Consider the following 17,284-nt stretch of genomic DNA (forward strand, 5'->3'; position numbering starts at 1 on the left):
ATAGTGTGTGGTTAGAATTGTTTTCCAAAAAAAATCTATTTTGTAAAGTCATTTTTGAAATATAACGGCTTATGAAAATTTTCATAAAAGTGACACTATGCTTGATTGTTATTGTAAAGCTACTTCCATATAGTAAGTAAGCTGAATATAAAAGTAATTTTTTTAGTGAAAGAATTTTACCTGTTGTCGATATATACTTTAGTGTACATAAGGTAAGACATAAGATTGGTCGAATTCTTGCTTTTCTGAAAAGACAGTGTTAGGAAAGTAACTATTAGGAAAGTAATTGTTAGTGACAGATGGATTTCCTTAGTGATTATGTGGATAGAGGAGAATTTTTCAAAAGTAAATCCTTATATATGCTGGTAAAGAATTTTTTCTTTTCTCTTTTTCTGTCCTTGTGTTTCTGATTTGCTCCTCTTTGGAACATCTCTATTGAATAAGGAAATAAGTCATATGTCAGTTTGCCTTTATAGCTTCAAAAGAAAACAACTTGAGGGCTAACATGTTAGTTTCATATTTTTAAAAGTCATTGATGTACTAGTAGAGTATTTAGAGGGAAAGTTTTGTCTCATACCTGAATATTGCTTTCACCTAAGTTATAAAGGTGAATTGTTCCTTATTAGGTAAGTCGATCACACTAATATTTCACATTGTCAGTAGATGTAATATTACAGCACCTTGAGATTGAAGTGATTTGCTCTTAGACCATTACATATTAGTGATGGAATCAGGGGTAGAGGTCAGCCATATTATATTGTATGCTCTTTGAAATTAGGTGAGGGATTAGTTGCATTAATACCTTAAAGATTATTATTTATTTAATAAGAGTTTTAGATAAAGATTTTTTTCCTGCTCTTTCTATGAATAAGAGAGAGAAAAGTCTTTGAAGAGTGTAAGAAACACATTTATATAATAAGTAGAATTGGGTGGTATCTATAGAATCTTCAAACTGTGAGAAAAACAAAACATAGAATAAAGAGGACTAAAAATATATCTTGCATTTAAAAAACTAGACCATGAGCTACCCCCATCTCATTAAAGTACAGATACTTCCTTTAATTTTTTGCATGATTTTAAATAACTTCCAAAATACTTCTACTTTCAAAATACATAACAACTTCCAAAATTCTTCTACTTTCAAAATACGTAATACTTCATTTGGGTCTCATGAAAACCTTGTAATGTAATCAGGTAGATTTCATTGTTACTGGCTCTGAATGGAGAAACCATATATAGATGAAGTACTTTACCCAGCTCTGCCTAGGTCACAAAGCTGTCATATGGACACTTGGGGTTTAAACCCATGTATTTTGTCCATTGCTAATGTGTTCTTAATGCTACCTCAGTTATGGTTGGTCACTACACAGCTGACTTTCAGCTATATCCAGTTAGTGATATGTCCAGGAGGAAAATGTTTCCAAAATAATACTAATTTTGAATAGATCTTTTGAGATCTTATGATTTAGTTTGATGATTTTTTTAAAATCTATCTCAGTGTGCAAGTTATCTAAGTGCCCTACTTTTTGTTCTTCACGCCTTTGTTTTTCATTTTTTTTTAATCTAAACACAGAAGATTAAGCATCCAGCATTGCTATTAAGAGAATAAAAACCATTTGAGAGAAAAGTAGACACTTTTGTTCACTGTTCCCTGTCATGAATATTGGGTTTTGCCCATAGTTATAACCATTTGGCTGTGTATAGCTAATCAGTAAGTTTCTGAGTTACTAAAATAACATAAAAGTTGATCAAGTACAAATTCAATCCATGATATCAAATTGTCCTGGTAATCATATGTTCGATTTAAATGTTTTCTGAGAACCATGTAGAGGCACTAGTTATATTCCTTCAAATGACTTAAGGATTAGTAATTCTAGTGTAATATACCCCATTTTTCATACTAGAAATTGTAAACGTTTACACAAAGTATTAAGATTAAGTAATACTTAATGTGAGTTCTAAAATCACAGCTTGTAAGTAAATTCACCATTAAATCTATGGCCAGAAATAAGGAATGCAAACCATACCTTTACAAGAAAAAAATTTTTATATACAAATTCTTAAAAATACAGGTTTTTATTAAAAATACAGCTTTTTGTTAAGTATATCTTAAGAGTACTGCTTTAATATTCATCTCTCTTTTTATGATAATTGAATTTTTTTACTTGAAGTTTATACCTTTCTAAAAGGGAATAAAGTCATGTGACAATTATTTTGTATTAATCAGCATTTTACCGCACTTTTCTTACCTATTACAGAATTAAAAATCTTTAAAACTTTTAGAAAGAGTGAAAAATCCTATAGCTTTAAAATTTTCAAAAGTGAAACATTGAAAATTTTAAAAACCCATATTTGATATATAGTAATTACATTTTAATAAATTTATCAATAAAATTAATAAACTTTAAAATATTATGAAACATCAATATTTTAGTACTGCACCTGATAGTCATCATTGGATAATATTCTTTTTTTTTTTTTTGTATCAAACACAATTTTTAAAATCTTTTTCTTTTTTATTTTAGGCCCACCTAAACCTGAAAGTGGATTAATAGATTTAAGATTGAGAATTGAGATAAAGATATTTAATTCCTTGTATCTGTACATAACCCTCTAATTTATTTCATTTCAGAATCTTATAGATTCTCAACTTGATGGTAATATTGTCTAGGAAAACTGATGGGGTTACGTTCCTCATTTTTATTGCTAGCTTTCCTCTTAAAAGAGAATCTGAAAACATAAGATATCTTTATACTTAAAAAAAAATTCTAGGTCTTAAGCTTTGCATTTGTCTTTTGTCAGTGTTTCAGCTTGAACAGATCCTATGTAACTTGAGTATTCAGGATGAAAGTAAAGTCTGGGGATATTTCATTGAAGGCTGATAGTGTATATTTAGAGTATTTCAAACTGTTTGTTTATAGTTGACTAAGCCCATGTTTTCTAAATATCCCTGTACCTTGTTTGACAAGAGTTGTTCTAAACTCAGATAAAAGGCTCTAAACTCCTATTAAATGCTAAGAGGCAAATAAATTACCTGTAATAGCTTGAAAATGTGTGTAAACTCTCTAAACTGAAGTTGAGGGATTACGTAATATTCCCCATTCCCCGAAACAGGTAGACACATTTAAAAGTTTAATACAACCATAAATGTTCCTACGTACAGAGTTGTTTTATAACCTTTCTCTCCCTTGAAATTATCACCATACAGCTAAGTTTTCACTACAAGTCTAACTAAATGAATATTAAATTAGTTGAAAAGATATGCAAAGAGATTTTAAAATGTCTTGGTACTAGGTCATCTGATTATTACATGGTAAATAAAAGATGTTTGGAGAGGGTTTTGCAGACCCCACAGTGGTAGCCTTCCTGGCATTAGTAGTCTCTGGCACTTTAGCTTTATCTTTTCTGCTCTCTTTTCTCTGTTTGTGTTGTTCTAGCCGTATCTATGTCTGTCTCTCTCTTTCTCTCCATATCTTTCTATTTCTGTGATGTTATTCAAAGCTATAGTTTGTTGCCTTTTGCCTGGTTTTGATTTTAATTGAAAAGTACAGTGTCACTGGCTAGAAAGCGATTTTACTGAATTTGATTTTTGCTTTGCTTTTGTTGTTTTGTGGGTAAATTCCAAATAACAATTTTTATTTATTTAATTAAATTTTCTTTATTTTTATAATTGTTAACCTTTCTTTTACTTAAGAGATTTTTTTAAAAATGTTCCAGTGTCCACTAATCCAGAACAATATATTTCTCCTTGCAACGTTCCAAACAAGCAGAGGCTGCCAATCCACCACTCAGAATTTTTGCACATTGCATACTTCTGACATTAACATGTTCTCAGTGTGACCTTTATTTTAGTTTTGGACAATTGTAGCTGTATATATCTAGGAAAGGGAGAAAGAGGAGCTCAAGATAAGTAAATCTCATATCATGTTCTCTTATAAATCAAGATATCAAGATTCTTCTTTCTCTTCTTTGTTCCTTTCTTTCTCTTTCTTTTTTTCTTTTTTCCTCTTTCTCCTTCCTCCCTCTGCCTTTCTTCCTCCCTTTTATCCCATTACCTGTCTGTCATCATCTAACAAGATGTCATATACCTGTACTCTGTTTGTTAAAAGGGTTATTTGATGCTTCTAGTCCTCTCTGGGTGAGACCGTAGCTTCAATCTTCTGATTATAAACTTTAGTTATTGTTATTTTCTTTCAGGTTTCTGGAGTTCTTTAGATTCTGTCTGTCTCTTTTTTACCTATATCTTGGTATCAAAAAACATATCTTAAAATTTCTTACCGTGGGAGTTCCCATCATAGGTCAGTGGTACCAAACCTGACTAGTAACCATGAGGGTGTAGGTTTGCTCCCTGGCCTCTCTCAATGGGTTAAGGATCTGGCATTGTCTTGAGCTGTGGTGTAGGTAACAGATGCAGCTCAGATCTGGTGTTCCTGTGACTGTGGTGTAGTCGGGCAACTATGGCTCTGATTTAGCCCCTAGCCTGGGAACCTCCATATGCTACAGATGTGGCCCTTAAAAAAAATTTGTTACCATGAATGTGAGTTTGTCTCTCTAGTTTGTCATACTATAGTATATTTGGTGAATTACTTTTATGTAGTAATTCTTTGACATGTTCCATCAGTCGCTATTACAGAGATATTTGAGATTTCATGGTTATAAAGGAAAGCATGTAAAACTTACAGAATGTAAACATACAGGTGAAAACTTTTGATTAGTAATATTCGAGTGCTTATTTTATACTTAAGGATAAAATGTGGTAAGAGTGAGATTGGTTTTTTGTTTTTTGTTTTTTTTTAATCTAGTTTACAGTTAAGTTGGGATAAAATACACCTGAAAAGATAAGTATTGATGAATAGTTTGAACTGGTAGCATGACATATGAGAAAAGGAAATTGCTGTATCTAAAGATGTAAGGATCACTTTAGGTTGGATGGTCAGAGGAGGTAGAATTGGAATTATGCATTGGGAGATAAATAAGAATTAAGTCAGAAAAAAGATAACTTTACAAGGAATGTTATATAAACAGCCAAATAAGAAATATTAAGACATGTTCATAGAGTAATTCAGGAAGATTTTCTGGAATAGATTTTGAAAAATGAGTGATAAAATGGAAAGCATAGATTGAGGTGTCTTGTGGGTGGCCTCAAATTACTTGTAAGCATAAATAGTAGTTAACATATTGGGGTTTTGGTAAATTACTTTATATTCCAGAAGCTTGAGAAAAATAATGTGATTGCCGGTGGTAGTATTTCAGGTATGAAAGTGGATAGGTTATATATATTTTTGTGACATAATGTTAGACTACTTTTGTGGAAATGGCCAGACAGCACTTAAGAGATATACTATGAGGAGAGGGTAGGAGTAGAGAGAAGGAAGTGGAGTCTCACCTCTCCTCATGGAGCAAGAGAAGGCAGTGTATAGGACTTAAAACTATAAACTTTTAGAAGTATATTTGACCCTCGAACAACATGGATTTGAAATATGCAGGTCCACTTACGTGCATATTTTTTCAGTAGTAAATACCACAGTTATACCAAGTCTCAGTTGGCTGGATCCACGGCTCCAAACCATGGATACAGAGGAACTGTGTGTATAGAGAGGGCTATTTGTGCAGAGGTTTGGTGGCCCTAACCCCTCATTATTCCAGGAGTCACCTTTACTCACTTTTAGCAGAGTGGAGAAGAGATCATGATTTCTAGAAAGTGTGTTAGGAAGACACCATGCTGTTATTATGTCAGAGAGGCCATAGGAGAAATTTCAAGGAGGACTTGATTAATAGTACTACTTTCCTCAAAGAAAGCAGAATGTGTAAAACAAAGTGCTGTTTATTTTAAAGATGAGTTATTTTTTTTTTGGTAATATATTTTTCTTTGGATGAACATAAGAGCTGATTCTTCACAATCCTTTTTGTATGCCTAGTGGTTTTATCAAGCCAGTTACAGTGGTTTCCTTTTTTAAATAAACTTATGTATCTTGGGAGTTCCTTTTGTGGCTCAGTGGTTAACGAATCTGACTAGGAACCATGAGGTCACGGGTTCGATCCCTGGCCTCGCTCAGTGGGTTAAGGATTCGGCGTTGCCATGAGCTGTGGTGTACGTTGCAGACATGGCTTGGATCCCACACTGCTGTGGCTCTGGCCTGGGCTACAGCTCCGATTAGACCCCTAGCTTAGGAACCTCCTTATGCCGTGGGTGTGGCCCTAGAAAAGGCAAAAAGACCAAAAAACAAAACAAAACAAAAAAACTTATTTATCTTGACACACTTATTTTAAGTAGCTGTCTTTAAATCATAGGTAATAATGTTTCCATTAATTAAAGAATTTTCAGTATTAAAGTATTTAAAGTAATTTAATGAAGCCTGGACTGTTGGAGTATGGATAGCTTCCTTTAAGATATATTCTTCCTGGAGTTCCTGTCATGGCTCAGTGGTTAACGAATCCGACTAGGAACCATGAGGTTGCAAGTTCGATCCCTGGCCTTGCTCAGTGGGTTAAGGATCCGCCGTTGGCATGAGCTGTGGTGTGGGTCGCAGATGTGGCTCGGATCCCGCGTTGGTGTGTCTCTGGCGTAGGCCAGTGGCTACAACTCTGATTAGACCCCTAGCCTGGGAACCTCCACGTGCTGTGGGAAGTGGCCCTAGGAAGGCAAAAAAAGACCAAAAAAAAAAAGGATATATTCTTTGTTTACACATAACTATAGTAGTAATTAGAAGGTGGCAAAAAACATTTATAGATATGATAGTATCTGTCTCCAGTATTTGGTGTACATTTTAATTAAGTTATCCCCACCCCCTGTTCCAGGTTGATAAGCCCTAAAGGTTCTTTATATGTATGGAAGGACTTTCTAAGGGTAGATCTTAGCATAAATTTAGTTTCTCAGCTCTTCCATCCTTGGGATATGAATCTGTCTTATAAAATTATTGGCATATTTTAAAAGGTTCGTAATTTAAAATTATATTTTCTGAGTAAGATACTCACTTCTAATTGATGCTATGTTTTAAGAAATGAATGAGACCCCATAATTAATCCTGGTTATAAACTTGGAATAATTCTGTAAAAGGATGATGCTGCCTAAGAAAGCATATATTTTTAACCTTCTTGATTTTTGTTGGGTTTTTCTAAAAGTATTCGGCTATTCAACTGTTCCTCATGATTGATGTCATTAGTCTGCATTTTGGTGCTTTTAGCATACCTTATTTCCAGACTATCCACTTCTTCCAAAAAGCTTTCCTGAATATTAGGTCCTGGGATTTTAGAAGTCAGTAGGCCTCCTAGTGATCATTTAAATTATCTCTGTCGTTTTCCAGAGATATTAAGTGATTTACCCATTACTAGAGGAGAGTCCTCTTCAGTTTTAGGCCTCACTCTTGTGTCTCCTTTAATCTTTCTACGTCGCAAAAATTATGTTAGAAGCTGTAGATTGTATTCTGCCTTGGAAAAGGTACTGGTATTCTTCATTAAATATGACAGTTCTGTTTTCATCAAAGCTCCTAATTCATAAGTTTTTGTATTGATTTAATTTTTTCCAAGTTTAGTGTCAACTTTTAAACTAACAAGATTGTGCTGCTCATTTCTTGGAAGTATTTCTGGAATTCTTTAGTCATTATGAGAATTTTCCCACAAAGGAGTCATTATTTTAACTTCTCTGGTCTTTTTTTTTTCTCTCTAAAAAACAAAATAACTTTATCATAATCGCCGAATATATTTTTAAATTTCCTTTAAAGTATTCTTGAAGTTTTTGTACTTGCTGGTAAATATTTTCTCATAGACTTTCTCAGCTTTCCTTACTGTGATTTAACAAGTTTGAGTTTGACTATGTGGTCTTGGTTTATATACATCCCAAATAATGTTCAGCAAGCATACTTCATTTTATTAGGAGAATAGTTTATTTAAAATTTGCTTGTTTGGTATTATTCTTTTCCTTCTGTTTTTAAACGTACTGGAGCATGCTCTAAGTTCCAGCAAAAGTTACATACAGTCTTAAATTTTATGTTGACTTGTTCTCTTACTGAGAAGTACATTTAATTTTATGATAGGTTCATATAACTTAATAATAATATATGTGTATTTTTATGGCCACACCCACGACATATGGAAGTTCTTACACCAGTGATTGAATCCAAGTCACAGCTGCTACCTATGCCCCAGCTGTGGCAATGCTGGATCCTTTAATACACATTGCCAGGCCAGGAGTAGAACTTGCACCTGTACAGGGACCCTAGCAGCTGTAGTTGGATTCTTAACCCACTCTGCCACAGCAGGAACTGCTAAATATTCTTTTAATTGAACTATAGTTGATCTACAGTATAGGTTCATATAACTTTAATGTGAATAGAAAGAATATTTTCTTTCCTTGACTTTTTGAATGTAAGCCTCATTGTTTTCTAGTAATGCATGCATATTCAAATAGGGCCTTCATTATTTTTTAAGAATTATTGTTATTATTATTTTTTTTGTTTGTTTTTTAGGGCTGCACCTGACTTGTAGCATATGGAGGTTCCCAGGCTAGGGTTTGAATCACAGCTACAGCTGCTGGCCTACACCACAGCCATAGCAACACAGGATCCGAGCCGGGTCTGTGACCTGCACCACAGCTAATGGCAATGCCAGATTCCCGACCCACTGCGTGAGGCCAGGGATCAAACTTGTATCCTCATGGATACTAGTCTGGTTCACTTCTGCTGTGCCACAATGGGAACTCCTTTTTAAGAATTCTTAATCATAAATATTCTGACCCTGGGTTAAGAGGATAAAATCTATTTCAGAGAGAATATTTAACCTTTTTTTTTTTTTGGTGTTTTTGCTGTTTCATGGGCCGCTCCCGCGGCATATGGAGGTTCCTAGGCTAGGGGTCAAATCGGAGCTGTAGCCTCCGGCCTATGCCAGAGCCACAGCAACGTGGGATCCAAGCCGCGTCTGCAACCTACACCACAGCTCACAGCAACACCGGATCCTTAACCCACAGAGCAAGGGCAGGGACCGAACCCGCAACCTTATGGTTCCTAGTCAGATTCGTTAACCACTGCACCACGACGGGAACTCCTAACCTTTTTTTTTTTTTGATTGATTAATCATAACATAAGTCATAAAAATAGCTGGGGTATATTTAGTTACATAGGAAAATAAAATATTTTCCCACTTTGTATCAATTGGAAAGCTTAGCATTTTTTATTTATTGTCTGCCATATTCACAGTGGCATGTTACTATATAGGAAACACAATGATTTTCGGTAGGATTGCTATTTTTTTCTTTGCTTTTTTAGAGCTTTAAAAATTCTGCCTCTCTCAAATATTCTATTAAAGATCTTCTACTAACTGTAATTGTGACAACATTGGTTAGTAGATAACTTGGGTATAGGGTTGATTAATCCTCACCACCACTCTCCCTGCCCCCCAAGTTTTCGATCTTGAGATTTTTATGTAAAATTTTATTTAGAGGTAAACTTCATTCATGTGATCAGTTATTTATTTATAACAATTTATGTAACTTTATATTTGCCTAGAAAACACAAAAAAAATAGAGATGTGAATCCTGACATTTCTATGTGTAGTCTTTCCTTTTTAGAAAATCCGAAGCTATATAGCTACTGATGCACTTATGTTAACCTGGAGAAGCAGTTCTATTCTTCTGCGTTTTTGAATAGCTTTAAAGTAGACTTGGAATCAGTTTCCTTTCTATTATCTTATCCTCCAACTTTCTTCACAACTGAGCAATGATCCTGTTTCACTTACTCATTTTCTTGTTTTTATGGTCAGTCTTTAAGTGTACTAAACATTAGATTACTCTACCAGTTTTCTTTCATATGATTAAATTTTAAGGAAAGTTATTCTTATTTCTTTTCCATTATTTTCACCATTCAAAACAGCATTAATAAACACTAGTGTGCTCATTTCTTCTTTTCAGCAATCCAAAGGGAAAACTAGTTTTCTTTTTGAGGCACTCCCATTTGTGGTATTATATAAACTTCTTAGGCAGAGCCCTTCCTTTTAGAGTAACATTCTTTTAACCAAAATGCAAACCTTCCTTGAGAAATCAACTATCCTTCTAAATTCTCATTTTACTTCTGTTCTTGGTGAGCTGTACATTCATCCCATGCCATATTTTTAACACTAAAGAAAGAAAATTACCACTTCTCTCTTCTCTGAGCATTTCCTGGGATGTTGGAATATTACTAATAAAACTCAATTTGTTCTAGATCAGTGGATACCGGAACAGAGAGGAGGTATTTCTTACCTGATAATGTGTGTGTGTTCCGATTCTGCTAATCCAGAAATCCAGTCACCTTTGTTGAAAATCATCCTTAGTTGTTATTTGTTAGGGAGTCAACTCCCTATTTTAGTTGTTTTCTGAAATTCAGTCCCTAGCTGTGCTTTAGATAGGGTAGAATTTTTACCTCTTTCAGAACACTGCTAAAGAAGTTTTCAACTGGAACATAGTCTGAAGAAGCACTGAGAGCAAAAAAATTCAGAGTGGTGATTGGCCACCTCTGTTTGATTGACAGGTTGCAGGGAGAAACCCATTCGTTCTGGATTAATGGAACTGGAAAACAGAAAACAGTTATCAGGTAAAAAAAACCTTTTCTTTAACCTTTGAAATTCACCATTTAAAAAGAGTCAGACCATCAAGGGAATTTATTACCAAAAAGGAAAATTTAGTGACTTGTGAGCAGTGATCTTTGGCTATTACTTCAAGAGTTACAAAAAAATCTCTACAGTTACTACACATTGTCAGCCACATTGTCAGCTTTTGCTGAAAGGGCTTGATTAAATGCAGATAAGATGGACCCTAAAGCACAATTGCATTTTAAATCTGGGTTAAATACATGGAGCAGAATTCTATGGGTGGGGGAGTATGGTGGTGTTTTATTTACAGAATTGTGTCTGGTCTGTGGATAAAGAGAATATTTTTCCAGGCTTTTAATCTGGCACTTTTCATGAATATTCATAAATTTTGTTACTATACTGTGTATTCTTAATCTTCACTTCATTAAGATGTATGCTTATGTACCTTTTATTGTAGAATTCTAGTAACAACACCAGCTCTTTATATTTTAATGGCAATTTTCTGATTGTTGGTTAAATACATTTCAGATTGAAGGCCAAGGACATGGTGCAGTATTTGACTGCAAATGCTCTCCTGATGGTCAGCATTTTGCATGCACAGACTCTCATGGACATCTTTTAATTTTTGGCTTTGGCTCCAGTAGCAAATATGACAAGGTAGAGTGTGATGATTATGAATCTTCTCCTTGTAATTTGTTTGTTTTTAAATCCATGGATGTTTAGGTTGTATTTTGGGGGAGGGATGGTGATAATAATATTTATATTTCAGAAGAAGTAACTTTTTACTTAGCCTGCTGAAGCTATCTAAATTATAGTAGTTGGTGTATATAAGATGGGTATGGAAGATGTCGTCTATAGAGGTATTCATTGAAATTATGTCAGCTGTTTTATTTATATGGCTAATATGCATTTATCTGGGAAACTTCTATAGTTTTCAGGTGGTTTCGAAAAAATATATGGCCTACCAATGGTAACTAAGATTTTTAAATATTAAACACCCTATTTGAGATTAGTTACTAAAAGACTAATATTGCCTATTTGTGGTAGAGTGGTATACAAGATTATCATAGTAAAAATTGAATAGTTTAAGATATTCCAAATTAACCGATAAAATTTTGAAGTTACAGATGTGTCAGATATGAGTATAAACTATGCTTACTGTATATACGTAAGGATTTTCTTAAATTGTATGAGTGATTTCATTAAAGAGTTTAATTCAAAGAATAAGGTCATTGATTTCCCATTGCAAAATGCTAAAACCAATAATTCCCATATATAATAATTTTTTTGGTCTTTTTTTTTTTTTTTTAGGGCCGCACCTTGGCATATGGAGGTTCCCAGGCTAGGGGTCTAATCGGAGCTGTAACCGCTGGCCAGTGCTACAGCCATAGTAATGCCAGATCTGAGCTGCATCTGCGAACTACACCACAGCTCATGGCAACGCCGATCTCCGACCCACTATCTCATGGCTCCTAGTCGGATTCATTTCTGCTGCGCCACAACGGGAACTCCCCGCATATATAATAATTTTTAAAATAATATAAAGCATAATAGCTCTGGGGAAGTAAAAGTACTACAGAAGGATTTATGCCTAGGTTTAATTTTGCCATTTAATTTGAAAGTGTATAACTTATTTTAATGCTTTATATGAATACAGCATCTTCCTATTCCAAAGAAAATTCAAAGCAGCTACTTTTCTGATCATAAAGTTTATTGTAGAAAATATAGATAAATATAATTCAGAAAAATAATATTTTTCTATATTGTTGCCTAATGCCATGATTTAAATTAAAATGTTTGTCTTCCTTTAGAAATCTATAATGCTAAATTTTTCTTTGTCCAATCTTTTGTGGGCTTTTCTTTTTATAGATAGCAGATCAAATGTTCTTTCATAGTGATTATCGGCCCCTTATACGTGATGCCAACAATTTTGTGTTAGATGAACAGACTCAGCAAGCACCTCATCTCATGCCACCCCCCTTTTTGGTTGATGTCGATGGTAACCCTCACCCGTCAAGATATCAGAGATTAGTTCCTGGTCGTGAAAATTGCAGGGAGGAGCAGCTCATCCCTCAGATGGGAGTAACTTCCTCAGGTAAACGCTCTTTTTAATAGACAATGAAATTTTCCTTTTCCTACTGAAGTCTTATAAAATTGCTAACTGGCTAGAACTTTGTTTTTAATTGTTTAGAAAAAATGAGAAGTAAAATGATTGTTTATACTTCCTTAAAGTTCTTTGAGTAGTACATAAGTAGTATAAGACAATTAGGGAACAGTGAAGATTTAAAGCAATAATTTTGGTCTGTATCTATTTATAACCTTCTGAGGACTAATAGGGTTAATCTCTAAATTTGAAATGAGAGGAGTCAGTTCACTTTATTTATTTACTCAGCAACACACATTGCAAATCTCCTCTGTCTCTGACACTTGCTAAGCTGTGGTATTCAATAGTGAATTAAACAGATGAAATCCTTGTTGTCATGGAATGAGTTAGATTAGTAAACAATTACAAACAAATACATAGTTTAAAATTATCGTAAATGTTATTATAGTAAATAATGTAGAATGTGAGAGACAGAGAATAGCCTGTTCACATTGAGGTGGTAGTTTTAAGAGGTGATGAACTTCTAAAAGGTTAAAAGTAAGGAATGAAAAGTGTTGCTGTTTTAGAGAGTGAAGTAATGGAGAGTGAAAATCAAGAATTGAATGGTGGCTGAAACGGAGACAGCATGCACAGATTTCTTCCCCGCTTTTGACAAGAATAATTTATTAAGTGAAAATAATGAAAAGACTAAAGAAGTTTAAACCAGTTTTGTAATCATGAATCTTTGTTATAATTTAGACTAGAAAAGTATTTATGAAAATAGTTTAAAGTTCTCAACTCTAGCATAAATGGACAAAACTTCTAAATAGATATAAAGGACACATATGGAATATAATACATAATGAGTAACTTTTAAATAATAAATTTAGATTCTGTAAGCAGTACCGAAAAAATCAGTCTCATTGCATTTTAGCAGATCTGTGTCTTTCCTTAAAGGACAGAGCATGAAATTATAATGAAGATGGACATATTGGGTAGGAAGGGCTGCTCTTGGAACTAGACCTGCCCACTCAAGTTGGAGGGAAGGGAGAAGCTTAGGAGGAGTAGCCCTGACTGCTGCCTGTAGAGAACAGCACAGGCTTGCAGACCTGGATATCTGGAGTGTTTGCAACTCAAGTGTTTCAGCACCTTCACACAGCATGAACTCGAAGAATCTAAGAGCAGGCAGGATTTGAGAGGTCCAGACAGGCATCCAGATTTGAGAATCCTCAGTTATTAGAGAAGTCTTGCTCATAGGACTGAAATTAAGATAATTGTTTTCATTCCTTTAGTGGGTAACTGGCAAGAATCAGATCTTGTCCAATTCTCACATAGGCACTATTTAGGCTGGAATTTCGAGCCTAGGTAACTAAGGAAAGGACTCATTTATTAAAATAGCAATGCTACTTAATTATCATTATTACTCCTTCTTCCTTCCATTTAACACTTTATAAAAGGGCTTTTCATAAATAATGTCTCACTTAATCCTTATACCTTTGGTATCCCAATTCTAAAGTTGAGAAAAATGAAAATTTGACAACATTATATATCTTACTCAAGTTAAAATGTATGGAATCACAGGGACTTAAATCTAGCTCTGATCTCAGTCCTTTCTTCTTTCTTCCTTGCTAAGCTGTCCTTAAAGTAAAAAGTGGACTTGATCTTGAAAATGAAATGGACACTAGTTTTAGTATTGGGCTACAAGAAAACCCAGTGCAATAAGTATTGCTTCAAAGTGAGTCACAGAATTTTTAAGTGTTCTGGTTCACAGAATTCAGGGTAGATGTCATTTCTTTCAGTATTTTAGACTTGCAGGTACAAAAATAGAACAAAAGAAAAATACTTTTTATAAAAAACTTTAGCATCATTTCTAATTATATTTCTATTTGCAAATCTTGATCTGTGGTAAAATTTATTTGGGGAAATCCCTTAGAATTAGGCAAAAATAGATGTGGCTATTGCAGTAAGTTGGTTGGAATGCAGCTTTGTTATATCTACACTGAATAATACACTTTAAATATTTCCTCAGTTACAAACAAACTATATCAGATTACTCACTAGTGTTCAAACATGAGATGTTTTCTCACCAGCACACCAAGAAAGAGGCATCCACAGGCATTTTAATTTTTACGTCTGTCTACTCTAACCACTTTGTGGCTTTACAGTGTTGGTCAAGTTATTTTATCCCCTTGAGTTTTAGTTTGATAAAGCGAAATAACATCATGTTCTTATTAACACATGTAATTTTCCCCTTTTGTTATAGCTTCCTTACCACTACTACTTCATTTCAGAATATCCTTTGTATCTTACCTTATTTACTAGCCTACTCTGGAAGTCTAATATCATCAAGGCCTTGCTTACATACCCACACACTTGATATTATTTGCTCTTTACTCTCATGGCAGTTCCTTTCATATATCTCATAACGCTCACACATTGTCTCACTCTTTCAGCAGGATTGAGCATCTTTATATGCCTACCATTGTGCTAGATTTAGAATTTTAAGATAAATGAGACAATTCATGCATTTGAGGAACTAAGTAGTGGGCTTCTGTGGGCTAAATACTAAGATACATACACAGTTGACCTCTCTTTCCTGGTTCCACATCCATGGAGTCAGCCAATCGTGTATAGAAAATATTTTGGGGAAAAAACCCTCCAGAAAGTTCCAAAGAGCAAAACTTGGATTTGCCACTTGCAGACACTACTTCCATAGCATTTACATTGTATTTACAACAATTTACATCGCATTTCATTGTATTAGGTATTTCAGGGGGGTAGTCTGGAGAGATTTCACATAGGAAATATCATGGAGGTGGCCTTTCAGTTGTTGCTTGGAAGGATGTTACCATTTATCACAGTTGTACTTGAAGTGGTCAGAAGCATCAGAACATTAAGGTGTATATCCTGTTAGGAGGGTAAGAGTCAGGTGGTTTCGCATGACTCGTGTGGGTGAGCACTGATGCTGGAGAAGTAGCGTGGGGTAATATACACCAAGTTCCTCCCTACCTCAAAGCTTTCTGTTCTAGCTCTTACCTTATGTCCGGCGTGTATTCTGGCTTTTCATATGGATGACCGATTCTTCTTCAAATCTCAACTCAAATGCTTCCTCCTCAAAGTGGACTTCTTTAGCTTTTCAACACCTTATAGGTAGTTCTCATCTCTTTCCTCATTTTCTCTTTCTCATTACCTTCTTTATGTTAACATCTATATTTCTGTATAGATTTATTTTCTAGTCTCCCCATTAGAATGTTAATTCCCTGATGGTCAGGGATCCTGATACATCTTACTTATCACTGGATCCTGTTCTTGGCATAGTTCCAGATACATAATGGACACTCAAGAATTTGTTGAATGGGGCAGTAAAGCTTTTTGAGAAAGTGGGTATTCAGATTTGCCTTTTTAAAAAAGAAATGATCTAAGAGGAGGTCCTTTTGCCACTTAACTAGATATATGACTTTGAATAGTTATTTTGGTCTTCTCATCTATAAAGTGGAATTAATAATACAGATGTGATTGTGGTATTTTAAGGATTGTGTGAGTGCCTAAATAATGGTAAACATTTAGTAAAAGTTAAGTGTTATCATCATCATTATGTTTAATAAATTAAGATTGAAGGGGGCATATTGTCTTATCCCTCCCATCATTTACAGTTGCTCATCTCAGGCCTTTTACTTAAGCAGAATTAATTAAGTAGTTAAATTTTTAGGGTCACATTAGCAGCATATGGAAGTTCCAGGACTAGAGGGTCAAATCGGAGCTACAGATACCAGCCACAGCAACGCGGGGGCTGAGCCACATCTGTGACCTACACCACAGCTCACGGCAACGCTGGATCCTTAACCCACTGAGCAAGGCCAGAGAGTAAACCTGCATCTTCATGGATACTTGTTGATTCGTTTCCACTGAGCCACAGCAGGAACTCCAAGCAGAATTTCTTTTTAATTCCAGACACCAAGTGGGGCTCATCAGTAAAATGGTTTGAATATTAGACTAAAGTATACTTGGTATTTTTTGTGATATTACATAGGGCTGAACCAGGTTTTAAGTCAGCAAGCAAATCAGGAGATCAGCCCACTGGACACTATGATTCAAAGACTACAGCAAGAGCAAGACCTGAGACGTTCTGGTGAAGCAGGTGTCAGTAATACCAGCCGCTTAAGTAGAGGTAACCAAAGATTCTTTTAAGTGAAACATTTAAAAAATTGAAATAGTCTAAATCTACATCAATAAACATGTGATAAAACAAATTATGGTAATTATTAGGCTGTCAAAATGATCATATTTTTGAAAAATATTTAATGACCTAAGAGAATATTCATAATATAAGGATTCAAACTATAGATAATAGTTTTTAATATGTATATCCTTCCAAATTTCCTATAATAAACATGTAGAACTTAGAAAAACATTAAAAATTACATTTATTCAATAATTTATGAAATATATGCAAAGCTATATTCTTGAACATCTCACCACCCTTATATATATATTATATATGTATATATATATATATTAATGAACTTCAGAGAGAATTAAAAGCAAGTGTATCAACCATAAATATCCCTGGATTGTCTGTTTTTGCTTTGTATGTAGTTTTCCCCTAAAATACAGGGGTTTTTTTTGTTTTTTTTTTTGTTT

At 34.3% G+C, this 17,284-nt stretch overlaps 1 protein-coding gene across 9 annotated transcripts in view; it reads left to right on the forward strand.

The window, feature by feature from the left end:
* Positions 1-17,284, forward strand: part of PHIP (pleckstrin homology domain interacting protein) — a 128,992-nt gene that overhangs the window by 61,191 nt on the left and 50,517 nt on the right. For all 9 annotated transcript variants that reach the window (XM_047763551.1, XM_047763543.1, XM_047763501.1 and 6 more), the window contains 3 exons: positions 11,089-11,217; positions 12,430-12,655; positions 16,674-16,811. In XM_047763551.1, coding sequence (XP_047619507.1) covers positions 11,089-11,217; positions 12,430-12,655; positions 16,674-16,811 — 493 coding nt within the window. The remainder of the gene's footprint in view (positions 1-11,088; positions 11,218-12,429; positions 12,656-16,673; positions 16,812-17,284) is intronic.

This window comes from Phacochoerus africanus, chromosome 2 (genome assembly GCF_016906955.1).
Source record: "Phacochoerus africanus isolate WHEZ1 chromosome 2, ROS_Pafr_v1, whole genome shotgun sequence".
Lineage (NCBI taxonomy): Eukaryota > Metazoa > Chordata > Mammalia > Artiodactyla > Suidae > Phacochoerus > Phacochoerus africanus.